This window comes from Macaca nemestrina, chromosome 16 (genome assembly GCF_043159975.1).
Source record: "Macaca nemestrina isolate mMacNem1 chromosome 16, mMacNem.hap1, whole genome shotgun sequence".
Classification (NCBI taxonomy): Eukaryota; Metazoa; Chordata; class Mammalia; order Primates; family Cercopithecidae; genus Macaca; species Macaca nemestrina.
In genome coordinates this window covers 14,147,806-14,174,218 of record NC_092140.1, presented here as the reverse complement: position 1 = coordinate 14,174,218, position 26,413 = coordinate 14,147,806, and the positions used below count along the sequence as shown (strand labels likewise).

The 26,413-nt window shown below is 44.7% G+C and overlaps 1 protein-coding gene and 1 long non-coding RNA gene across 2 annotated transcripts in view; one reads left to right on the top strand and one right to left on the bottom strand.

Annotated features, from left to right (window-relative positions):
• Positions 1 to 6,343, top strand: part of LOC105477839 (transmembrane 9 superfamily member 2) — a 73,326-nt gene extending 66,983 nt beyond the window's left edge. The window contains exons 16-17 of the mRNA XM_011734654.3: positions 1,519 to 1,690; positions 5,643 to 6,343. Of these exons, the coding sequence (XP_011732956.1) occupies positions 1,519 to 1,690; positions 5,643 to 5,710 (240 nt within the window). The 3' untranslated portion in view covers positions 5,711 to 6,343. The remainder of the gene's footprint in view (positions 1 to 1,518; positions 1,691 to 5,642) is intronic.
• A 4,115-nt stretch (positions 6,344 to 10,458) lies between these two features.
• On the bottom strand, positions 10,459 to 19,591 carry LOC105477858 (uncharacterized). The gene is made up of 3 exons (XR_984959.3): positions 19,364 to 19,591; positions 10,915 to 11,101; positions 10,459 to 10,615 (listed from the first exon to the last, which is right to left on the bottom strand). It is a non-coding gene; the product is annotated as an uncharacterized lncRNA (long non-coding RNA).
• Positions 19,592 to 26,413: the final 6,822 nt, after the last annotated feature.

Genomic DNA, 26,413 nt, shown 5'->3' with positions numbered 1-26,413 from the left:
CTCCCCACCAAAAAAAAAAAGAATTATTGCCAAATTCGAGGTTATGAAGATTTACCCCCATATTTTCTTCTGAGATTTATAGCTTTACCTCATGTGTTTAAGTTATTGATCTATTTTGAGTTAGCTTTTGTATTTTGTGTGATGTAGTGTCCAGCTACATTATTTGACATATGGATATCCAGTTATCCAGCACCATTTGTTGAACAGGCTGTTCTTTCCTTATTTAATGGTCTTGGCAACCTTGTCAAAAATCAATTGACCATAGATGTATGGGTTTATTTCTGGACTCTCAATGCTATTCCAGTGATCTATATGCTTTCCTTAGGCCTGTACCACACTACTTTGATTACTATGGCTTTGTAGTAAGTTTTGAAATAAAAAAGGCTGAGTCCTCCAGCTTTGTTCTTTTTTAAGATTGTTTTGACTATTTGGAGCCCCTTGCAATTCCATTTGATTTGAGGATTAACTTTTCCATATCTGCAGAAATTGAATCGTTGGATTATTGGAATTGTGACAGGTATTACATTGGATCTGTAGATCATTTTGAAGAGTATTGCTGTCTTAACAATGTTTAGTCTAACAGTACATAAACACGGGATGTCTTTCCATTTGCCTAGGTCTTCTGTCATTTCTTTCAGCAGAATTTTAGAGTTTTCATTGTGCAAGTCTTCCACTTCCTTGGTTGAATTTATTCCTAGGTATTTTATTCTTTTGGGTGCTATTTTAAATGGAATTGGGTTTTTTAATTTCCTTCTCAGATTACTCATTGCTGGTGTGTAAAAACACAACCAACTTTTGTATGTTGATCTTTTTACCCTGCAATTTTGCTGCATTTGTTGATTACCTGTTGCATTTATTGATTAGCTGTTGCATTTTGTGTGTGTGTGTGCACGTGTGCATGTGTGTATTTTTAGGATTTTCTAATCTTAGTTTGCTTTTTGAATGTATTTATTTTTCACATATTCCAAAGGGCAAGAGAGATAGTGAAGTGTTCTCTTTTAAAAGATCTTCTATTAAGCTATAAGCCACTTAAAAGCAAGAAGAGCTGTTTTAATCATCTGCCTTGTTTAAATTATGTTAGTAATAAGTGAAATTGGATTCCAACCAGGCCTGAATAGAATAATCTTCTTCTTAATACAGAGTTGACCAGACTTTAATATAATAATATTAATGTCAAACCCTGTAAGTAAGTTGTAAGCTATTTGTACATTGGTTTTCTTTGGGAAGAATAAATTTTGAAATACAACCTAATGCTTTATTATTCATAAACAGTTTAAGCTGCTTCCAAACATTTTTAGCCAGTTTTTAAGCAGCCGCACCAAAGACAATGGGCACTTCTTAGCACCTTTAGTGAGGAGAGAGGAATGGGTGAAGTTCAATAGGAGAAAGAGCCTGGAACTGATAGCAGAAATTAGATTGGGGGCTGTCTCATTTATTATGCTTGCTTTGAACCTTAGTTAACTACATCTTATCTATTAATTGGAATGTAATTCTTGTTCTTTTTTCTTTACTACCTAGGATTATCATTGGCAATGGCGTTCATTCCTTACCAGCGGCTTTACTGCAGTTTATTTCTTAATATATGCAATACATTACTTCTTTTCAAAACTGCAGATCACAGGAACAGCAAGCACAATTCTGTACTTTGGTTATACCATGATAATGGTTTTGATCTTCTTTCTTTTTACAGGTAAAATTAGAATTTAAGTGATTATTTTTATTTTGTAAGTTTTTAGACAAATAATTTATAAATGTTTATCTTTTTTAAAACCCATGAAGGCTTATTCTGTTAGTGCTCCTGTATTTAGTCCTCCTCTCAACTAGGCATAGTTTGGTCTGCCCACCTGTGAGTTGCATAAAGATGATGAAACAGAAGCCGGGAGAAGGCGGCTAAACAGGGTCATAGTTGTGGTAAGGGTTCAGGGACACGTGGGCCAGTACAGCTCATAGTTTTCCTCTGTTAACCTCTTAAAGGTACACGCAGTCTTTTTTTTTTTTTTTTCCACTTCAGAAATGGGGTAGAAGCTATAGTGACTTAAGTTTAGGACTAAGTAGAAACTGAGGAGGTGAAGTCAAGATGAGACTGAGAGTAGGTCGGGGATATCAAGGAAAGATAATGGGACATTCCTTAATCTAGAAGATTTTATCTCCACTTTAAAATTCAAGTACTGAATAGGATATAGTGTGTATTATATTGGTATTAATTTTGTATGTGTATATATCTTCTGTATCTTAACTAGATAAAGGTTTTCTGTATCTCAGAGCCCAGGGTGCTTGGTAAACATTTGTGGCGTGAGTGACTGAACTTAAAAAAAGAATTATAGCACCTTTCTTTGTCACAAGTAATACTGCACGAAGTGTGCATCTGAAATTTTAGCTCATCATGCATGTTATGGAAGAAAATACAGGAGCCAAAAAGAAAAAAAAAAATTTTCTTTTTTTTCCCCAATTAAACCTGTTCTGCTTTTCACTCATCTGTTGGCATGTCAGAGCCTGGAGTCGGGTTTTGAAGCGTCTGTGCTGCTGTCTCAGGTTTAAGGCACTTACATCGATTCTGTATTCCAGGTCATTGATCAGACATGGTGGGGTGCGTGTCTTGATGCTACGTGATAGATTTAGGTCCAGAGCTGTAAATTTTAATAAATCATCTATAAAACAGCAGTAGCCAGTGAAACAAGGAATAACTATTTTTGTGCCCTGTGTGTCTATAAATGCATATAGGGAATAATTTATTCCTAGCCTACACACAAAAACTAATGATCACTATGAAAATCTGTTGTTTTTCCAGGCATATCATACAGAAAATGATAGCTTAACCATCACCTAAATTTTATTGATGTTGGTTTTTTTTTTGAAGTGGAGTCTCGCTCTTGTCACCCAGGCTGGAGTGCAGTGGTGCGGTCTCGGCTCACTGCAACCTCTGCCTCCCAGGTTCGAGTGATTCTCCTGCCTCAGTCTCCCATGTAGCTGGGATTAGAGGTGCGTGACCACGACACCTGGCTAATTTTTGTATTTTTAGTAGAGATAGAGTTTCACCATGTTGGGCCAGGCTGGTCTCGAACCCCTGACCTCAGATGATCTGCCCACCTTGGCCTCCCAAAGTGCTTGGATTATAGGCGTGAGGCACTGCACCTGGCTGAGTTTGATTTTTAAAGTGTTACATTTTCATTCATTCAGAGTTGAGTTTTGTAATCTGAATTATGGAGCCACATCCCAATTGAACCAACCAGTTAAACCAGTGACTTATAGTGTGTTTCACTTTCTTCAATTTTATTTTTCCTTTAGTGAACAGGTGGAAGGGTTCTGGATAAGGGAGTAGTGAGCCCTTTAAATGCCTTACCTTTCTCTAAAATAGGGTATGGTCTGTATTTGCTTCAGAACTCCAAAGCAATGCCATTTTACTGTATTTAAGTCAATCCATTTTACAAAACAGAAGTAATTATTCTGTCACAAAAGGAAAGAAGCCACTTTTAGTATGTACATATATTCCATATTAAGAACAAAATTGGCTGGGCGCGGTGGCTCACACCTGTAATCCCAGCACTTTGGGAGGCCAAGACGGTGGATCACGAGGTCAGGAGATCGAGACCATCCTGGCGAACACGGTGAAACCCCGTCTCTACTAAAAATACAAAAATTTAGCTGGGCGCAGTGGCGGGCGCCTGTAGTCCCAGCTACTCGGGAGGCTGAGGCAGGAGAATGGCGTGAACCTGGGAGGCGGAGCTTGCAGTGAGGCGAGATCGCGCCACTGCACTCCAGCCTCGGCGACAGAGCGAGACTCCGTCTCAAAAAAAAAAGAACAAAATTAAGTAACTAAACTTCAGTTTCTTAGAATTGCCTGGATAGTGATTAAATGTTTTTCTCATCTTAAAATATTGTTTGTCATCTTGAAATTTATGCAAGTAAGTACAAGGTTATATAAATATATTGATGTTTTCATTATTGCTTTTCTGAAATTAACCCAAATCCTAGCCTGAATAATAACCCTTTGGAGTATGCAAAAGGTATATTTGTATGTTCTCCAAAACACACATCAGTGCCTTGCACAAAGTAGGGCCTCAGTACATATACAATGTAAGAAGGATGGATAGAATGATGTTTGTAATTTCCCACGGTAATGTCCCATGTATAGTCTCTTGATTTAGAAAATCTCCTTTAATATTGTCTCTGAGTACTGCATTTAAAACAATGGTGAAAACCATTGAGACTTTAAGTGTGAAATTTATACAAGGACTATTTCTAGCCCCTTATGTGTGCATGTGGAAGGAGTACTATGCTTGAAGTCAGAAAAAACGCATTTGAATTCTGGCCACAAATACCATCCATGTGACCATGAGACAGTCACTTAACCCCTTTGAACCTCATTGTTGTCTCATTGACAGAGTGTCCCCAGGATGGGGAACATCACACACCGGGGCCTGTTGTGTGGGGGGAGGGGGAGGGATAGCATTAGGAGATATACCTAATGTAAATGACGAGTTAATGGGTGCAGCACACCAACATGGCACGTGTATACATATGTAACAAACCTGCACGTTGTGCACATGTACCCTAGAACTTAAAAGTATAATTTAAAAAATGAAAAAAAAAAAAAAAACACTTAATGATCTGTTAATAAAGTTCTTGAGACAGCAAAAAAAAAAAAAGAGTTTTTATCAGGAATGAATACTTCATCATCAACTGTCTTCCCAGTACTGAGATAATTATGACTATCCTCCTAGCTATTCATGATAAATATTATTAATGTATTTTATATCATAAAACCATATTTTCTGTTCTAACTCTACGTGATTTGACTGTAGAGTTTTTTTCATATATGAAAATAAACATTAGCTAATTTTGCTTAACTAAAAAAAAAAAAAACAAACAAACCGTGTGTCCCCATCTAGCGTTCAAATTCTTTGGAATCTCGACTGATACCTGAAAATCAAGCCATACATTGTTTTCATGAATTATCTCATTTACTCTATATAACAGTCTATGGAGGCAATGAGGACAGACAAATTTCTCTCTAGTTAATATGGTAAATGGGCTTGGAGATGTCAGTGGACTTGCCCAAGGATGATACACACAGTTCATGACAGAGCTGCTGTGTTCTCTGCTGCCATGCTGTCTCTCATTTTCAGCTAGGATGCATTTCTGTTATTATCCTAATCATGTCACTTTTAACATTATGTAAAAACTTACTGAGTTACTTTATTATAATTCTTTGAAGACTGATAACTTCCAATAACTGTACTTAGAAAATATCCCCATTTAATCATTATTTGAACCTGTTTTAATGTATTCATCTCATACCTTAAAAAATTCTAGTAGCATTTTCCATTTTGTTATAAAATATTCTTAAATAGGAAAGGACAGTTGACATCCTTCAGTCTTTTCTATGTAGTAAGGAAAATAATGTGTATTGTAGAAAGCTTAGGTAATCTTAGAGTAGAAAAAAATTCTATCAGTTTTTGTAAGAAACTTGATGTGGTCATATATTTTTCAGACGTGCTCATAGATCTCTAATATGTTCCTGGCGGGTAATAGTTTATAGTTTTGGGACATTTTTAAGGAACCAGTCATTGTAAGTCTGTATTTTTGTGTAAAGTATGACACTTCCTTTGAAAAAGGGTTTATTTTTGTTTTTTCTCTTATAGGAACAATTGGCTTCTTTGCATGCTTTTGGTTTGTTACCAAAATATACAGTGTGGTGAAGGTTGACTGAAGAAGTCCAGTGTGTCCAGTTAAAACAGAAATAAATTAAACTCTTCATCAACAAAGACCTGTTTTTGTGACTACCTTGAGTTTTATCAGAATTATTGGCCTAGTAATCCTTCAGAAACACCGTAATTCTAAATACACCTCTTCCCACATACCTTTCCCCCATGAGATGTGTCTTCAACACTATAAAGCATTTGTATTGTGATTTGATTAAGTATATATTCGGTTGTTCTCAATGAAGAGCAAATTTAAATATTATGTGCATTTGTAAATACAGTAGCTATAAAATTTTCCATACTTCTAATGGCAGAATAGAGGAGGCCATGTTAAATAATACTGATGAAAGGCAGGACACAGGATTGTAAATAGGATTTTCTAGGCTCGGTAGGTGGAAAGAATTATTTTTCTTTGAAGGAAATGACTTTTTATCATGGTAATTTTGAAGGATGATTCCTGTGATGTGTTCACCAGGGGTGTGTGGCTTTTAAAGAAAATCTTGTATTGGTTGTAACTGTTCATATCTTCTTACCTTTCTGTGTTGACTTCATTATTCCCATGGTATTGGCCTTTTAAACTATGTGCCTCTGAGTCTTTCAATTTATAAATTTGTTATCTTAATAAATATTATAAAAATGTCTTCATTGCATCATTACCTATTATATGTTCAAGGAGGTTCTGTAAATACAGATCTATTTACCAAGGGTGTTTTGAAATGATTTATACTATGTTATCAGGTTTTACTGGATTTTGTTAATGTAACACTTTCTGAGTTTGGATCTGAATGGAATTTCAGTGTTTAAGGCGTTGTCTAAAATGTTCGCTGTGGGGCAGTAGAGGAGGCTGAAGTCCTGCGTATCTAGACAGATGGATTATCCACAAGTACTTAAGGTGGGCCTTACTGCATTGTCACCAAGGAGCTTCTAGTTTTGACTTGTTTTTCAAAATACAGTATTTTAAGTCAGGTTTTATTACCTGTACATTAGCAGTGACTAGCAAGTCTTCATCTTTAGGATTTCATTGTTTTAATTTAATTTCACAGACAGTTTTACTTCTAAGAGTTAAGAAATGCACTGTCTTTCACATTCATCTCACTAATTGAAATCCATTTATGTAGAATATAGGCATGTGGGGTGATTCAGAAATATCAGTCTGCTTGTATCCGTGAGCATATTCATTTGTATTTTAGGGTCTCTGCTTGCTGCTTAAGAGAGCAAATCAGATACTGTCGTTAAACTTACAACTGAAATTACTAGCTGTCACTTACATGATGTTGCTGGGTTCTTACTGAATAATTTTTTTTTTTTTTTGAGACAGAGTTTCGTTCTTGTTGCCCAAGCTGGAGTGCAATGGCGTGATCTCAGCCCACCACAACCTCTGCCTCCTGGGTTCAAGCGATTCTCCTGCCTCAGCCTCCCGAGTAGCTGGGATTACAGGCATGTGCCACCACGTCTGGCTAATTTTGTATTTTTAATAGAGACGGGGTTTCTCCATGTTGGTCACACTGTTCTCGAACTCCTGATCTCAGGTGATCCGCCCGCCTCGGCCTCCCAAACTGCTGGGATTACAGGCGTGAGCCACCACACCCGGCCTTACTGAATAATTTTATGTCACTGTCGTTTTTTAAGAAAACGGACCTGTTGGTTTTGAAGAGTGAAGGAGGAGCTTTGGTCATTTTTAATATGGAGTATTTAAGATAGAAGAGTTTCTTTTCAGTTTTATTTTATATATCTCTTGTATTTATTTTTTATGGGTAGAGTTCACCCTTAGTATTTATGGGAGATTGGTTCCAGGACCCTTGTGCTTACCAAAAATGCATGGATGCTCAAGTCCTTGGTATAAAAATGTGTGTCCAGTTAGAACAAATAAATTTGCAAATAATCTGTGTACATCCTCCCATGTACTTTAATCATCTCTAGTTTCCTTACAATACCTAATACAATGTAAGTGCTCTGTAAATACTTGTTATACTGTATTTTCCATTTGTATTTTTATTGCATTCGTTTTTTAAAATTTATTTTCAAGCATTTTTGATCTGCTGTTACTGAAATCTGCATATGCAGAACCCTCAGATAAGGAAGGCCAACTGTGATTCTCTTAAGGAGCTGTTGAGATAGGCTGGTTGACTCAACAGAGAGAAGGTTTTACTTTTTAAAAATTCTGATTCAGATACCAGGTTAGTTTTTATTGACCAAAGTTAAGTTTCTTCAATTTTAGCTTTCCTTTAGTGAACAGTTAGCTTAGTGATTTAGAAGTCAGCTGATTGATTTGGTGTAACTTTTTCTTCTTTTCGTTTTGTTTTTTTGTGAGATGGAGTTTTGCTCTCGTTGCCCAGGCTGGAGTGCAGTGGCATGATCGGGGCTCACTGCAACCTCTGCCTCCCGGGTTCAAGTGATTCTCCTGCCTCAGCTCCCCGGGCAGCTGAGATTACAGACACCCGCCACCGCACCCAGCTCATTTTTTGTATTTTTAGTAGAGATGAGGTTTCACCTTGTTGGCCAGGCTGGTCTCGAACTCCTGACCTCAAGTGATCCTCCCCCGGAACCTCGGCCTCCCAAAGTGCTGAGATTACAGGCGTGAGCCACCGCACCCGGCCTTTTTCTTCATGTATTTAAGTGATCGTATTTCACACGTAAACAGTGGAGAGGCAATTGGGAAAATGAAATTGGAGGGTTAAAAGACAAGACTTAGGAGGCAGGAAAGCGGAGGAAAGAGACAGTGACAAGGAAGGCGAGCCAAGTGAGGAGGGCGGTGGAGAAAAGACGCCTCTCCAGGGCTTGGATCCCGCTGTCCTGAGGGGTGCGCTGCTGTGGCTTTCCCAGAAAGTTCTCCAGGAAAGCATCCCTCGGCATGGCAGGCGGTTAGAAGCAGCGGTCCGTCTCCTTAGTTTGAGTATATCCCAGGACAGAAACAGTTGTGTTGCGCATGTTGTGAGACCCCAGTGACCACGAATCCCGGGGAGACGTCTTCTCCATGAGCGATGATAGCCACAGGCAGCTGCGAAGGAGGGGGACGTGTAGCCAAGACCGGGAAACTAGGTTACTGCAGTGTTTTCCTGCTGGAGAAATGGCCTTCTGCCATTCCCATGCCTTCTGTCTGCCCAGGTCATTTCTAGAGACCCAGCCGTGCTGCAGGGCCGTCCTGCTCGCTAGCTAAGGGCGGCATTCTGTCTGCAACTGCCTCCTTGCCCGCCACATCAAGAAGGCCCCCCAGGCTTTCAGGCAGCACCCCAACTCCCTGGTGTCTCCCACAGTTTCTCCAACTGTGCTTTCACCTCGAGCTTAGTTACAGCCTCACCCCGCTTTCTTCCTGTCTATTCGAGAGTCTTTCCTCTACTTTCCCTTCTGTGTTCAAACCTTCCCTCCATGCTTTCCATTTTAAAACACGTCCAACTTTCTGCGAGATTTTTGTTTGTTTTGTTTGTTTGTTTTTAATGAAAACAACTCGTGTGACGCATTTCTCCCTCTTCTTGCCTCTCCCACCTGGCTTTGCCATCGGCTTCTTGCTTTCCGAGGATTCTGCTGGGAACCTTGTTGCCGAGCTCTCCAGCGCCCCCATCAACTGGTCCAGCCCTAATTTTACCAGCTCCTTGGAAACCTTGTGCTGAAAGCCATGTTCCTCATAGTCTGGGTCTGAACCTTCCGCATAGAATCCCAAGGAGATTGTCACAAATATGTCCTTGCCCTGCACGTGTTCTGGAGAAGTGCATTAAAACGGGAGATGCTGCTTACCCACTTCTCTTCCCTGCAATTCCTCCTCTGTCACAGTCTCCTTTGGGGGCTCCACTTCTGCCCCCAGCGGGAGTTGCTGCGGCCCTATTCCATCTTTCCCCCTTTGACCTACTTCTTACTTGGTGTTCTCTGTCCAGTTTCACTCTCGTGTTTAGTCATCGCCTCCATCTCCAGTCACAGCACCTGCTTGCTGCACAGCCTGCGAGGTCCTCGCGAACACTAAGCTCGTGGTGTACAAAAGTGAGTGCACCTGCCCTCCGTCCCCAGCTGCCGCTCCCCCAGAGGCCCGGAGGGGCCGTTAGCTGCTTCATCCCCTGAGCGGAGCTTCACAGGTCCCCTGGGTGCCCCTTTCAGTCAGTCACCGAGTATCCTCGAAGTCCTCAGATCCGTGACTTCCTGCCCACCCCCTCCACCCCTGGCGCCTGCGGTGACATCCTCCTGGACCACTGCAGTGATGCTTGCTGGTTCCCTGCTCTATGCATGTTCCTCTGCAGGGAAACCTAGAGCTGCCACAAACCACACCCCTGTGCTGTCCACCTCCCTCCGTGACCCAAGCCATCCATGTCAAACCACTTGCTCATGTCTATCCAGGAAATTACAAAAAGCCCTACTTGGCCGGGCTCGGTGGCTCACACCTGTAATCCCAGCACTTTGGGAGGCCGAATCGGGCGGATCACCTGAGGTCAGCAGTTCGAGACCAACCTGGGCAATATGGTGAAACCCTGTCTCTACTAAAAAATACAAAAACTAGCTGGCCATGGTGGCGGGCGCCTGTAATCCCGGCTACTCTGGAGGCTAAGGCAGGAGAATGACTTGAACCCAGAAAGCAGAGGTTGCAGTGAGCCAAGATCAGGCCATTGCACTCCAGCCTGGGTGACAAGAGCAAAACTACATCTCAAAAAAAAAGAAAAAGAAAAAGCCCTCCTAAAGGTGTGACGAAAGCGTAAAAATTATAATCTTAAAACTTCTTAAAACACATAGAAGCGGTTAAGGGCTTCCTTAAGCAAACTATTTCAGACATTGGTCATATAAATTTGTTTTAATACACAAATTCAATTGCACATTGGAATTTGTAACAGATTTTGGTGACAAGTGAAGAAAACCTAAGAGTCTTTCAAATGTAGCTGCTTCAAAGTTCTGGACCACATGAGTCTCATGTTGTCAAACGCCTTGTTTCAGACCTGGTAAAAATATCAAGACAAAGCATTTTAATATAGATCTGTTTTAGGGGTGTGTGTGTCTATGTTTAGAAACAGGGTCTCACTCTTGCCCAGGCTGGCGTGCAGTGGTGCAATCACAGCTCACTGTAACCTCGGCCTCCCAGACTCAAAGCAGTCCTGCCTCAACCTTTCAAGTAGATGGGACTACAGGCCACCACTCCTGGCTTAGTTTGTTTTAATACATGTATTAATTTGCAAGGGCTGCCATAATAAAGTACCACAGACTGGGTGCATTAGACAACAGAAATGTATTTTCTTACGTTCTGGATGCTGGAAGTCCAAGCGCAAAGTGTCTGCAGGTCTGGTTTCTCCTGAGGCTTGCAGACAGCCACTTCTCCCTGTCCCTGTGTCTTCACATGGTCTTTTCTCCATGCATGCACATCCCTGGTGTCTCTGTGTGTCCAAATTTCCTCCTGTGAGGACACCAGTCAGACTGATAGAGCCCACCTGTAATACATATGACCCCATTTAACCTGAGCCACCTCTTTACAGGCCCTATCTTCAAACACAGTCACATTTGGAAGTACTGGGAGTTAGGGCTTCAAATATGAATTTTAGGACACAATTTGGCCCATAATAATGCACTTCCTTCTAAAGATGCTGTATTAACTGAGAACAACAGGATTCTTTTTTTCTTTACCAGAATCCTTTCGGCAGTAAAGTCAAAACCATCCACTAACCCAAGCGCCACAGGGAATTCACTCTAAGATCACTGTTAATGTCGGTAACCCCCGCCAGAAGGAACTCAGTGTCTAGCGTCTGGGGTGGCACTCCTCTGACCAGGGCCCCCACACCTGACAGACAAAGCCTGGAGAGTAAAAAGGCAACAAGGGTATTGGCGCCATAATGAGGCCTCTGCAAGCAACTGCAGAATTATACCCAACGGAGGATAAAGGGTTTTTTCCTGGGCTACGTTTATGTTCTATAATCAGATAATTGTTTTATTTGAGAAGTCTTGCTTTTGATATGACCAAAACTGCTCAGGAAAAAAAAAAAGCGGGCTTGAGGGGGTGGATGCAATGGCTCATGTCTGTAATCCTAGCACTTTGGGAGGCTGAGGTAGGAGGATTGCTTGAGCCCAAGAGTTTGAGATTGGCCTGGGCAACAAAGTGAGACCCCACTGCTACAAAAAAAAAAAAAAAAAAATCGGCATGATTGCATGTGCCTGTGGTCCCAGTACACAGGAGTCTGACACAGGAGGATCACTCGAGCCCAGGAAGTGAAGGCTGCAGTGAGCCCTGATTGCACCACTGCACTCCAACCTGGGCGACAGAGTGAGACCCTGCCTCAAAAAAATAAAAATAAATAAAAAATAAATCTCAGCTGTTTGGAAAGGTTTTTAAAACCCTCAGAAATAAAGGTCTCTCCCTATGAATAGCAGGACATTCTGGGACTTCATTAATATATAAATGTATGTCATTAAGAAAATGTTTTCTCTGGCTGGGCAAAGTGGCTCATGCCTGTAATCCCAGAACTTTGGGAGGCTGAGGTGGGTGGATCACAAGGTCAGGAGTTCGAGACCAGCCTGGCCAGTATGGTGAAACCCCATCTCTATTAAAAAATACAAAAATTAGCCGGGCATGGTGGTGCATGCCTATAGTCCCAGCTACTTAGGAGGCTGAGGCAAGAGAATTGCTTGAACCTGGGAGGCAGAGGTTGCAGTGAGCTGAGATTGCGCCAGTGCACTCCAGCCTGAGCAACAATACGAGACTCTAAGACTCCATCTCAAAAAAAAAAAAAAAAAAAGTTTTCGTATTTGTATTTTGTATCCTATAGCCCAAGTAGAAGGTAGCCATAATTTCTCTGCCTACAGTTCTATATGTAGAAAATCATGCTTTTCTTTCTCAGATAGTTCGATGGAACTAAACCTGTTTTCTATGATTGATTTGTTCTCTCCTTTACTATGTAATTTGAAGTCTAAACACTAAAAATCACTGTTTCTGCACATTCTCTAGCTTTTGGAATTCCACTGGATTTCTTTTTCTTTTCTTTTCTTTTTTTTTTTTTTTTTTGAGACAGACTCTCGCTCTGTCACCCAGGCTGGAGTGCAGTGGTGCCATCTCGGCTCACCGCAAGCTCCGCCTCCTGATTCACGCCATTCTGCTGCCTCAGCCTCCCGAGTAGCTGGGACTACAGGCGCCCACCACCACGCCTGGCTAATTTTTTGTATTTTTAGAAGAGACGAGGTTTCACGGTGTTAGCCAGTATGGTCCCGATCTCCTGACCTCATGATCCGCCCGCCTCGGCCTCCCAAAGTGCTGGGATTACAGGTGTGAGCCACTGTGCCTGGCCTCCACTGGATTTCTTCACCTCACTCTCTTGAACTTTATATCCACATGTTCCAATTTGATTTTTTTCCCTTTTATTTTTTGACCTAATGATTATTTGACATTATCATTAATAATGAATTATTTGGCCAGGCACAGTGGCTCACGCCTGTAATTCCAGCACTTTGGGAGGTTGAGGCAAGTGGATCACCTGAGGTCAGGAATTCAAGACCAGCCTGGCCAACATGGTGAAACCCTGTCTCTATTAAAAATACAAAAACTAGCTGGGCGTGATGGTGGGCGCCTGTAATCCCAGCTACTCGGAAGGCTGAGGAAAGAGAATCGCTTGAACCCAGGAGGCAGAGGTTGCAATGAGCCAGGATTGCGCCAGTGCACTCCAGCCTGGGCGACAGAGCGAAACTCCATCTCAAAAAATAAATTAAAAAAATATAATTAATTCCTTTATTTTGTGAAGAAGAAAGCATGGCTCTAAAAAGTCCTGTTATTTCCTTCAGATATTTTTAGCCCAAAGCATTCTAGGCCTCGTGAATGGTGTTGACCATGATAAATAAATAGCACTATAATAGGTCACAGGTCATTAATTTCTCCGAAAAGAGTTAAATATGAGATATAAGTTGGAAATGATATATTTAAGGATTAGAGTCCACTTTTTTAAAGGTTTTTACTGATAACTTACAATTAATGACATTGTATACATTCGAATTTAAATCAGGTTTAAAAAGTATGCTAAACGTTTTGGGGTTAGCATTATTATCTAAGAAAATCATAGGCTGTCTAGGTCAGAGAGAACAAGGCTCCTCTGGCTCAGGCTAAAGTCAGACAAGTTGTGCCACAGTTGACTAGGACCATTTCATAGACAGTGGTGAGCTGAGGCAGTGACTCTGTTGACAGGGAATGGCTCATAGCCGGCTCTAAGCTGAGGTACTGATGCTGGCATGAGCCACACTGCAAGGCACTGCCGCCGGCTTCCTGCTTCAGCAGTGCCAAGGGAAAGGAGCTGGGGACTTAGAACTAATCCCAAGACACCGCCGCGGGGCCACAGCCACACTACAGGGCCCCTCTCCGGTGGCCACCACCGCCAGGACCCAGAGCCACCTTCCAGACTTGCCACTACTCTGCTCTGGATGATGTGACTTGGAAGAACTTTGCCACCCCCTTGAGGAGAGGAGACGTGCTGACACACTGATGACACCACAGAATTGAAGTGGCACAATCTTCTTTCCGGACATCAGTAACCCAGGTGAGAAGGACTGGGAACACCTGGGTGCAATGGGTTCACTTCACACTGGGGAAATGTGAATTGGTTGTTGCTGGAATTGCACAAACTAGCTCCGGCAAAAATCCCTTCCTACTTTGGCAAACATGCTGGCAGACAGTGACAACTAGATGTAGAGATGCGTGTTTGGGTTAGCTTTCATCATTCCAGAGCCATCCACCGCCTTCGTCAACCTCCTGCCCAACATATCTGTGGTGTGTGTGCACGAATGCGCACTCGTGTGTGCGTGTGAGAGTGTGTGTAAAGTGCAAGTGGAGGTGGCATGAAGGGACACAGGCTGTAGTGTCAGCTGAGGGTGTGTTTCACTCTGGCTCTAGGACCCCTGAGCATCTCAATATAGAGCCCTGGGCCAGAGGAATGTTTCCTATACTGCACTCCTAATACTTTAGAACGCCGACGTTTGCCAGCTCTCCTCCTATCTCAGATATCATGCATATTATTGTCTACCTCTGCTGGCCCGTCCTCCAAAATACATCACAAACTTCTCAAAGGCAGGAAGGGCCCCTTCTGTTCGTCTCTGGTTCACACCCAGGGCATAACAGTACTTTGCACATAGGAGGCACATATTCATTGACTGAAACTAGGACTTTAGATGAGAAGTGATACTGATTTTAAATCTCTCAACCGTCGTTTCATAGGATGATTTAAAGACACCATTTCAATATTTTGTTTAGTTCTCAGACTCTAGGACGTGCTATCTTGATTCCGTAAAATTGTGTGTTTTACTGTGTGTCCACAACACCGCCTCGTACGCTTGTTCTACGTTCACTGACAGTTGTTAAAACACATCAGCACCGGCAGAACTTGGCCCGCTCCTCTCCACACTTAGCTGAACCGTTACCCATGGAACCAGCCCAAACAGAAAGCTACAAAGAGGCTAATTGAAATCAGAATGCTGGGTCACTTCTCACTCAAGCAAAACAGATGGCCCTCCTTGCCACACTTCTGTCAAACTTAAGGGGGAATGATAAAAAGCATTTTCAACTCCCACACACGCTGCCTGGGCTCCTTAAAGGAATTATACATAGCTATTGAAATGTGGGGTGAGGGGTTCTTTCAAAAATCAAAGCTTGCTTTCCTTTCTTTTGAAGATTTAAGGAAAAGCATTTTAATGGGGATATTCAGTGGCTAAGGCTTCAGCTTAGATTCTGAATATTTTATTTATATTTATTTTAATTCAATTTTTCCTTTGGAATAGGTAAAATTCAAAATGCGCAAAAGAATAAAGAAAAAACTAAGACTCTAGTCATGTCCCAATCACCGAGGACTCTCCCCTGAAGACAGCTACTGTTAACCGTCTCCTAGGTATCTTTCCAGAAATTGAACCTTCTTTTTTTTTTTTTTTTTTTTTTTGAGACGGAGTTTCACTCTTGTTGCCTAGGCTGGAGTGCAGTGGCGTGATCTCAGCTCACCACAACCTCTGCCTCCCGGGTTCAAGCAATTCTCCTGCCTCAGCCTCCCAGGTAGCTGGGATTACAGGCATGCGCCACCACGCCTGGCTAATTTTGTATTTTTAGTAGAGATATGGTTTCTCCATGTTGGTCAGGCTGGTCTCAAACTGCCGGCCTCAGGTGATCCGCCTGGCTCGGCCTCCCACCAAGTGCTGGGATTACAGGCATGAGCCACTGTGCCCAGCCGAACCTTCATTTTTAACTTAGGTCCTTGAAACCCTCTTATTTGGATTCCTATTTAATGACAGTATTAATGATATTTAGTTTCAAAACTAGTGTGTGGGCTTGTTTTTTGTTGTTTTTTGAGACACTGTCTCACTCTGTCACCCAGGCTGGAGTGCAGTGGTACCATCACAGCTCACGCCAGCTTCAACCTCCCAGGAACAAGTGATCCTCCTGCCTCAGCCTCCTGAGTAGCTGGGACTATGGGCCTGCACCACCACACCTGGCTAATTTTTAAAATTTTTTGTAGAGATGGGATCTCCCTGTGTTGTCCAGGCTAGTCTTGAACTCCTGGACTCAAGCAATCTGCCCACCTCAGCCTCCCAAGTAGCTGGGACTACAGGCCTGTACCACCACACCTGGCTTTTTTTTTTTTTTTTTTAAGTTTTTATAAAGACTGAGTCTCACTATGTTGCCCAGGCTGGTTTTGAAATCCTGGCCTCAGGTGATCCTCCTGCCTCGGCCTCCCAAAGTGCTGGGATTACAGGTGTGAGCCACCATGCCCAGCTGGTGTGTGGGTTTTTTAGAGGCAGCTGTGGATATTGTGTTCTTCCCATGTAAAGGATGTTCAGCACATTAATACAAAGCATTGCTGACAGTGTTACTACATGATGCCTCTGTGATACTGAATAAATATGTACAGCAGCGTAAGCCACCTCTTAGGACCTGTTGGGGGAAAGAAATGAGTGTCTACAGAAATGTGAAGAGGAAACCATTGCTCCATATCTCAGCCACCCAGTTAGTACATCATGACAGCGTCTCCAATAAACGCATTGTCAGAACCCAACTAATCAATGCATCATCTAATTTCGCCCGTTGCTGCCCAGAAATGTGGCGCCTTATTAATGATCTCTGAAAAGCAATGTAAAAAAAACCAGGGCCGGACGCGGTGGCTCACGCCTGTAATCCCAGCACTTTGGGAGGCTGAGCCGGGCGGATTGCCTGAGGTCAGGAGTTTGACACCAGCCTGACCAACAGGGAGAAACCCCGTCTCTACTAAAAATACAAAATTAGTGAGGCGTGGTTGTGCATGCCTGTAATCCCAGCTACTCGGGAGGCTGAGGCAGGAGAATTGCTTGAACCCGGGAGGCGGAGGTTGCAGTGAGCTGAGACCACGCCACTGCACTCCAGCCTGGGCAACAAGAGCGAAACTCTGTCTGAAAAAAAAAAAAAAGGCAACCCGGTGTCTGACTGTGATGTACAGGTGCCTGTATGGACACGGGCCTTCCGGTTTTCTCCCAAGAGGGACGCTGTCCCGGAGCTTCCTCCCCCAGCCCCCGGTCTCATCTGAAAAACTGCATTTCGGGAGAAGTCACCCTGAGGTTTAGTTCCACCCCAGCGTGAATTTCTTTTTCTTTTCAAACTCTATCATAATCAGGGCAGTTTTTTAAACCATATGAGTAACAGTGGAACGAGAAGCTTCTTTTTATATTAAAAACAAAAAAATCAGAGAATGAGTGTGGACAGGTGGGGAGGACAGGTCCTTCTCCGCACCCTCGAGGTAGCTGCCTGGAGGGGGCTCTGTCCTCCACTCACCAGGAAGCAGGGCGATGGCTCCCTTGCTGGCTCTGGGGCAGCCAGTCTGGGCTGGTTTGAAGGCAACGCCCTTTCATTGGGTTCGGGTTAGGGATAGGGTTAGGAATCTCCCCAACCTGTGCTCAGGTGGGGCGGGGCCGGGCGCATCCGTGCCTCAGGCATGGGCATGGGCATCCCATGCAGGCTCCAGGTTCCAGCAATGCCCCTACAACATCCTCCTGTGTCCCCAGGATGGCCCCGGGAGGCAAAGGCGCCTCCTCATGCTGGCTCAAGGGCGGCATTGGTGGAGGCTGCTCTGGGGAGAGGCCAACCCAGCACCGCAGCGCCCAGGGGTTGCCTCGCCCTGTTTTCCTGGGCAAGCATGGTCCAGGTTATTACCTCACATAGAAACGGAAGGAGATGCAGCCTATTTTCAAAGCTCTGAAGAATCTGTGCAATCTGCTTTTATCCTTTCTTACGTTACATTCAGATATTTCATCTTTAGGTTGCTATAGTGACATGTCAATAATTATATGTGAAATTCTGTGGGCAAGCAACAAGCGGTGGAAAGGGAATTGGGTAGAGATGTCACTTACAATAAGCCTGGACTACCTGAGACCCTCATCATGTTCTAGTCACACAGACATAATGCTTTGGCATTGGCAATATTTACGTTGATTTTACCAGATTTGCTATAATATTTAGATTTTCTATACATTATAAAGAGTAACATATTTTTCTTTATTTTCCCCAGTCATAATGGGACCATATGGGCAGGACAGAAATTGTCAGAGGGTGTGACTCACTGGCAGAGGGGAGGGTATCTCCCCCTAATCTTGCTCTCAGGCAGCTCAGCAGGAGTAGTTCATTTTGAGGGTGCAAGTTGCTGATTGGGGGTTGAGGGGGAGCCTAAATCCCTTCCAACCAGAGGAAAGGATGGTTTTACTGTAGAAACCAGTTTGGAGGTTGACCTCATAGACTGGGAGCTGCTGGTTGAGAAGCCCAGCTCCACGGGTTTGCTGCTGAACATTTGAAAACACCAAACACAGGAGAGGATGCGGCAGTTGAAGGGTGACCTACGACGAAGTATGGGGAGGCCCCGGGAGGTCTCCTTTCTGAAGCCATCTCCCTGCCTCCCTGCCATTGTGCCTCTTGCGCTAGGAAAAAGCCAAATGGCCTCTTTTTTTTTTTTTTCTCCCAGTGTCTCGCTCTGTTTTAACAGCCCAGGCTGGAGTGGAGTGGCGTGATCTCCGCTCACGGCAACCGCAGCCTCCTGGGTTCAAGCGATTCTCCTGCCTCAGCTGCCTGAGTAGCTGGGGTTACAGGCACCCGTCACAACGCCCAGCTAATTTTTTTTGTATTTTTAGTAGAGACTGGGCTTCATCATCTTGGCCAGGCTGTTCTTGAACTCCTGACCTCAGGTGATCCGCCTGCCTCGGCCTCCCAAAGTGCTGGGATTACAGGTGTGAGCCACCGTGCCCAGCTGGAAAAGCCAGGTGGCCTCTTGATTGAAGTGGGCAGAGCCCTCAGTTCCTATGACTTGTTTTCCGGTCTGCACTGGGTGGAGCAGGAAGCCAACAGCACCATTGTCTGTGAATGCCCCAGAAGCCCCAAAGGGCAAAGGTTCCCAGTGGATGGGATGCCATGGGGGACATTCCAGAACTCTCTATGGGCAGTTTGAGACCAGCCTGGGCAATATAGCAACTGTCCTGCTGGCGCACAAACCCTCCTGCCTCCAAACACAATTTGATAGGCCCCTTGGCAAAGGCAGTTTTTAGAACCTACTAGGGGACTGGGGCGCAAGGAGAGCCTGAACCAGGCCACGCCTCCTGGGGGAACATGGCTGAAGCAAGACCTACAGACATCTCCCTGAGGTGGCAGCCCGCGTTCAGAAGCGGCAGATCCAAGTCTCTGTGTGGCTGAGGAGAGGACATCCTGCTGGCAGCATGGTGCTCACCTGTGGGCCCACTGGCAGCATGACTTTGTAATTTCTTGGGCTTTCTGGAAGGTTTTGAGGTGTTGCCCCTGGGCTCAGGTGACCAGTTATTCTCCTAGGGAAGGATGGCCCAGCTTGTTGTTCAGTTCACATAGAAACGTAGGGTGGGCTAGGGAGTCAATGCAACTTCTCCACTTTCTCCCTGCCCTGTCTTTCTCCCCTTCCCATTCCCCAGAGAAAGAGCCAGCCGCAGAAGGACCCGGAACTCCACAATTGTTACATAATCAAAGCACGTCACTCCAAAGGAGACCAGAACCCAGCTCTCCTCCCTACCACCCCAACCCCAGCTAGTCATTTCTTTTTTTAACAGATAATTGTAGATTTATATGCAGTTATAAGAAATAATAGAGGCTGCACACAGTCACTCATGCCTATAATCCCAGCACTTTGAGAGGCTAAGGTGGGAGGATCACTTGAGGCCGGGAGTTTGAGACCAGCCTGGGCGATATAGCAAGACTCTGTCTCTACAAAAAATAAAATAATTAGCTGGACACGGTGGTGAGCACCTGTAGTCTCAGCTACTCTGGAAACTGGGGTAAGAGAATTGCTTGAGCCCAGGAGTTAGAGGCTGCAGTGAGCTATGATTGCATCACTGCGCTCCAGTCTGGGTGACAGAGCAAGATCTTGTAATCTTGTAAATACATAAAAAGAGCCACATTCTGTGGCTTAGCCCAAGAACTGTTATGCACAAGGAATAACTTGTTGGGACGAGCCATTGCCACATTGGCAGGGTCTTCCCGGTCTCTGCTTGGGTACTCTTATTTGTAGGCCTATCAGTTAATATGCTTTTGGAAAACTCTGGGATTTATTTGACTAGAGAAAATGGTAAAGGTCTAGGGTCGATGTTAATTGTGTCCCCTTCAAAAAAGATATGTTGAAGTCCTAACCGCCCAGTACCTCTGAACATGACATCATTTGGAAATAGGGTCTTTGCAGCTGTAATTAGCTAAGGTGAGGTCGTACTGGAGTGGAACAGGTTCCTAATTCAAGACGACTGGTGTCCCTGTAAGAATAGGAGAATGCCGTACAACAGCTTAGACAGAGATCGGAGCCGTGCAGCTGCATGCCAAAGCAGGCCAAGGATTGCCAGCAAACCGTGAGAGGCTGGAAGAAGAGAGAAGGATCTTTCCCTACTGATTTCACAGGGAGCATGGCCCTTGATCTCAGGACCTTGACCCCAGCACTGGGAACAAATCAATCTGTGGTTAAGCCACACAGTGCTGGTATTTTGTACAGCAGCCCTCGGAAACTCATACAGCAGGCAACCAATAATGTCCCAGGTCTAGTAAGTAATGAAATACACTCTGACGTGGGGATAGAATTGAAATAAAAATATCCATCTGAGGGAGCTCTAGAGCCTTCGCTTCCTGAGTCCTAATTTGACTGTAACCTAGAGGATGGACAAATAATAGCTGTTTTCAGGACAGGACTCTTAACCTCCTTTCAGTGGTTTTGATTATTTTTAGTTTCTGTTCTATTGACATTTGGATTCGGAGCACAAATGCCTTTATTGCACTGAATGCCTTTGACCTGAGGTGGGTTTTAGCTGAAAGTGCGGGATTCTGCGTGAGACAACACTGAATGACCCGTTAACCAAGGCAGACCGTTCTCCTGGTCGGGGCCAGGTGCTGGGGACAGTGTGACAAGAGCTTGAATGAAGACAACTCGCCCTCCCTACCTGCAAAATTTCACAATGAGACAGGAATCCTTATTTTGTATTTTTTCAGGGGGCAGGAAGCTGCAAAATATGCTGTCCTCTGGAAATCGCTATCTGGACCAACAACGTAGAAGTTCCCTCAACCTGTCCCTGACTTCCTGCCGCACCTCTGAGCTCTTTGGCTTTTGTAGACATTCGCTTCTTGGAACTCTGCTGACCTGGTGGGTCCCCAGGCGTCACCTGAGAACTGGTTAGAAACTCGAAGTCTCAGGGCCTCCCCAGACCTGAATCAGCTCTGCAGGTGGGGACAGCAGTCTGGGCTTTGAGAAGCCATGGGCGGATTCTGATGCCCACTCGCGTCGTTTTGCTTCTGTGTTTACTCCCCACTACAGAAACGAGGAGCCCACGGATGCTTGAGCGCCAAAGCTTCCATCACGGCTGCCCATGGCTCTGCACTGTCTTCATTCTTCCCTGCTTTTTCATTATGTCCCGTCCGGGCTCATTCCTCCTTTATCCCCCTGTTTGTATGTGTGTCTGCATGCATTCATTCATTCATCCATTCATTCATTCAGCAGGCTCTAGAAAAGGATATCCTATAGTAACTACGGTGGATGAGTCTAGATGGGTCTGCAGCTCTGAATATTTGTTGGTTAAGCTCCAAGGAGCAAAGAAACATATATATTTCTGTGAAAGAGGGAAACGAAGCAATGAAAAGTAAGAGACAGGAAATTGTCCCAACACCTTGGCTCCATGGGGCCTCAGGGTGCCCTCCATGACGAGTAGTGACTCCCAGCAGCTCCCGCACAGTATCAGGCATCCTTTGCCACTGGCTCTAGGAACCCCGGCACACACGTGTCTCGGCTTCTACTGTGACTATTTCTGCTTCTCCTCAATGTTGCTGCTTCCTCCTAGGTTTGGTTGCCACGAGGAAGCTGTGTCCTGGATTTTCTTGTTTTCTTTCCGTTCCGGCTGCCAATACCAACTTCCTCCTCTCCATCTCACATTCAAAGAGCACACAGGGAGGCTCGAATTGGGTCTTTCTACGTCCCGTTTCTGTACAGAGCTCTTGCGTTTGGGTGGGGCCTTTGCACCGTGACCAGCCTAAGATCAGCACCAGCCCCTGGTCCAATCAGCTGTGGCCAAGGCCCTTGAAGCCACAGGCAAGACGCTCCTGACAGTTGTGTGGTTCACAGAGGTTTCTGGGTGTGATGGGGGCTCAGGGAACATCAGCCCCCAATCTGGGTAAGAAGAGAAGTCTGGAAAGAAGATACAGCTTCGAATAAGTGGTGGTACGCAATGCCTCAAGTGTAGTAACATTGCTCAGGGAAAGTGAGTAGAGAGACTGGAAAAGTGGAGCCCCTAGTATCACCAGCTTAACCCATGGGAAGAAGGTCATTAGGAGAATGACCTTCCTTCATTAGATGAAGGTCATTAGGAGAATAGAGCAACTAACCTTTATTGAGCACCTACTATGTGCCAGGCTGTATGTCTTGGTGCTTTACATAAATTACTTTATTTATTTATTTATTTGTTTATTTGTTTATTTCTGTTTGAGACAGGGTCTCACTCTCACCCAAGCTGGAGTGCAGTGGTGCAATGAATGCTCACAGCAACCTCGACCTCCTGGGCTCAAGTGATCCTCCCATCTCAGTTCCCAAGTAGCTGGAACTACAGGCTGTGCCACTACACCCAGCTAAGTTTTTCTATTTTTTGTAGAGATGGGGTCTTGCTATGTTGTCCAGGCTGGTCTCAAACCCCTGGTATCAAGCAATCCTTCCAGCTTGGCCTCCCAAAGTGCTGGGATCACAGGCATGAGCTACCACACCCAGCCTATTTATTCTTAAAACAACACTGCAAGCTACGTATTATTATTATTATCCCAAATTTGCCAATGAGAAGGCCGACCAAGCTCACAGAGATCAAGGTCATATCACTTGTAAAGGGCAGAGCTGGGATTTCAATAGCTTTGTCCAACTTCAACAGCTTTGTCCAATCTCCAATAGCTTTTTACTCTTCCTACAGTATATGAACCACATTGGCCTCAAAAGAAATGGTCTGAAACACAATGGGGAAATCAGGGAGAATAATGTTTTCAGAAGGAGGTGATTAAGAGAGGGAAGTCCTGTCAGCTGCCTCTTTGGACAATTAGGAATTTGTCAGTGAAATGTGTATTTCAATTGGGAGAGTCAGATTGCAATGAATTGAGGAGATGAGGCAAAGGAGAGAGTGAAGGTCAGCTGTGAAGGGTAAGAAAGACAGGAAAGGTTTGTTTTGTGTTGTTGTTTGTTGTTTTACTGTAAGGATGGTGTAGCCGCCAGGGCCCAGTCAGGAGACAGAAAGCACACCGGTAATGTGAACAGGGAACATTTAATGTAAAGAGTTCTTAAATTAGTAAAAAGGGAATTAACTACCATATTCAGATTATTCAGAGAAACAGAACCAATAGGATATGTCTACCCATTATATATAATCTATGTATCTATTAAGCAGTATCTGTATATATAGATATATAATATATAGACACATATTACAATACTAGTGTTGTATGTAGATATAAAGAGAGATTTATTATAAGGAATTGGCTAACGAGAGTATGGAGACTGGCAAGTCCCAATCTGGTGGCCCAGGAAGGGTGACGGTGTAGTACCAGTCCAAAGGCTGGCAGTCTCGAGACCCAGGAAGAGCCAATGTTTCAGTCTGAGTCCAAAGGCAGGAAGAATTCCCACTTACCTGGGCCAGGGTCAACCTTTCTGTTCTATCCAGGCCTCCAGTGGATTGGGTGAGGCCCATTGGGGAGTGTGGTCTGCCTCACTCAGTCCACCAATTCAAAGCTGCGTCTCCTCCAGAAACGCCCCCATAGACACACTGGAAAAATATGTGATCAAATATCTGGACATCCTGTGGCTCAGTTAAGTTGACACATAAAATTAACCATCATAACTAGTAAAAGGAGTAAAAAGAACCCTAACCAATACAGCGATAGATCAGGCATGGTGGCTCATGCCTGTAATCCCACCAATTTGGGAGGCCAGGATGGACAGATCTCTTGAGCCCAGGAGTTCGAGACCAGTCTGGGCAACATAGGGAGACGCTGTCTCTATAAAAAATTAAAAATTTAGGCAGTCATCGTGGTGTACGCCTGTAGTCCCAGCTACTCAGGAGGGTAAGGTGGGAGGATCGCTTGAGCCCAGGAAGTTAAGGCTGCAGTGAGCTGTGATTGCACTACTGCACTCCAGCCTGGGTGACAGAGCAAGACCTTGTCTTGCACACACACACACACACACACACACACACACACACACACCCCGAAATAGAGGATTCCAGCAGCAGCTGCAACAGCTCTTATCTTCTCTGGCCCTCTTTGACATCTCCCTTTCACTTCCAGAAACATGGCCTTCAGTGTGGCTGTCTCTGATGGTGACATCAAGGTGTCCAATGACGTGAAGGCACACAACTTGGTGACATCAGAGGAGTTGAAGCAGTGCAAGAAGGTAGTGCTCTTCTGACATAATGAGGCCAAGAAGAATGTCGCCCTGGAAGGGGCAAGGAGATCCTAGTAGATGGTGCAGGCCAGACTGTTGATGGCCCTACGCCACCTTAGTCAAGATGCTGCCGGACAAGGACTGCTCCTCCATCCTCTATGATGCAACCAATGAGATCAAGCACAGCAAGAAGGAAGATCTGGAGTTTATCTTCCAGGGCCCTGAGTCTGTACCCTCTAAGAGCTAAGTGACCTATGCCAGCTCTAAGGATGTCATCAAGGAGAAGCTGATGGAGATCAAACATGAATCACAAGGAGGTCAAGGGCCATAGCACCCTGGCAGAGAAGCTTGGAGGCACTGCCGTCATCTCCTGGAGGGCACGCCTTTGTGAACCCCCTTCAGCCCCCTTCCTGGAGCATCTGGCAGCCCCTGACCTGTCTTCAGAGAGTTGTCTGTCGCCTTCCTCCAAGACCAGAGGGGTTTGGGGGATCCCAGCAAGGGGAGGATAATCCCTTCACCCCAGTTACCAAACAGCCCTCACCCCCAGGCCTTCCTCCTCCCTCCATCCCTGATGGTTCTGGCTTTCCCAGGCCACTTTTGACCTTCTAATTCCTCTTGGATTGAAGCAAACCAAGTTCCCCTCATGCACCCTAGTTTGGGAGGAGCCTGTATTTATTTATTTTTGTTTGTTTGTTTTTTGAGACAGGGTCTCACTCTGTCATCCGGACTAGAGTGCAGTGGCATGATCTCGATCTTGGCTCACCATAACCTCCGCCTCCCAGGCTCGAGTGATTCTCCTGCCTCAGCCTCCCTAGTAGCTGGGATCACAGGCATCTACCACAACTGCCCGCCCGACTAATTTTTTTGTATTTTTAGTAGAGACACGGTTTCACCATGTTGACTAGGCTGGTCTTGAACTCCTGACCACAAATGATCCACTAGCCTCAGCCTCCCAAAGTTATGGGATTACAGGCATGAGTCACTGTGCCCAGCCTAACCTACATTTTTTTAAACAACACCCTTATTTTTTTCTTTTTTTTCGAGACAAAGTTTCGCTCTTGTTGCCCAGGCTGGAACGCAATGGCATGATCTTGGCTCACTGCAACCTCTGCCTCCCGGTTCAAGTCATTCTCCTGCCTCAACCTCCCGAGTAGTTGAGATTACAGGCATGCGCCACCATGCCCCACTAATTTTGTATTTTTAGTAGAGATGGGGTTTCTCCATGTTGGTCAGGCTTATTTCAAACTCCCAACCTCAGGTAATCCACCTGCCTCAGCCTCCCAAAGTACTGGGATTACAGGTGTGAGCCACCGCACCTGCCCACCCCATGCTAGCAACTTCTAATCACAAGAGCTATTGACTCTGTGCTTGTGTGTTCCATTCTGTATGTGAGTGGAATGTGGTGAAGGTGACCCCTCCCTGGGCCGGCTGGTTCCTCTCCCTTTTCACCTGGTCACCACCACTCGTAGAAGCAGGACCAGGAAGAGACTTCAATTAGAAAACCAAACAAGACAGATAATAGGAATAGCAGATGTAGAGAAAAAACACTACCTCTGGGGCCGAGGCAAAATATTCAAGGAAGACAAGCTTGGAAGAAGGCTCCCCTCCAAGGCTGAGAAGCACATTGCTGATGAAAGACGTGGCCACTGGCTGGGATAAGAGTTTGCCGAGGTGCTGCAGACCATGGCTGGCAAGGAGAAAACCACCTGCTGGGTGCTGGGGAAACTTTCCAGGAAGCCTCCTGTTGGGGTGACAGTGAACCTTCCAGGAGGGTTCACATCTCCAGGTCTGCCACTGGCCCCACCAGCTGCTGTATTGCAGGAGCAAGAGGAAAAACACTGGGACCAGGAAGAAAGCCTCTGCCACCTGCAA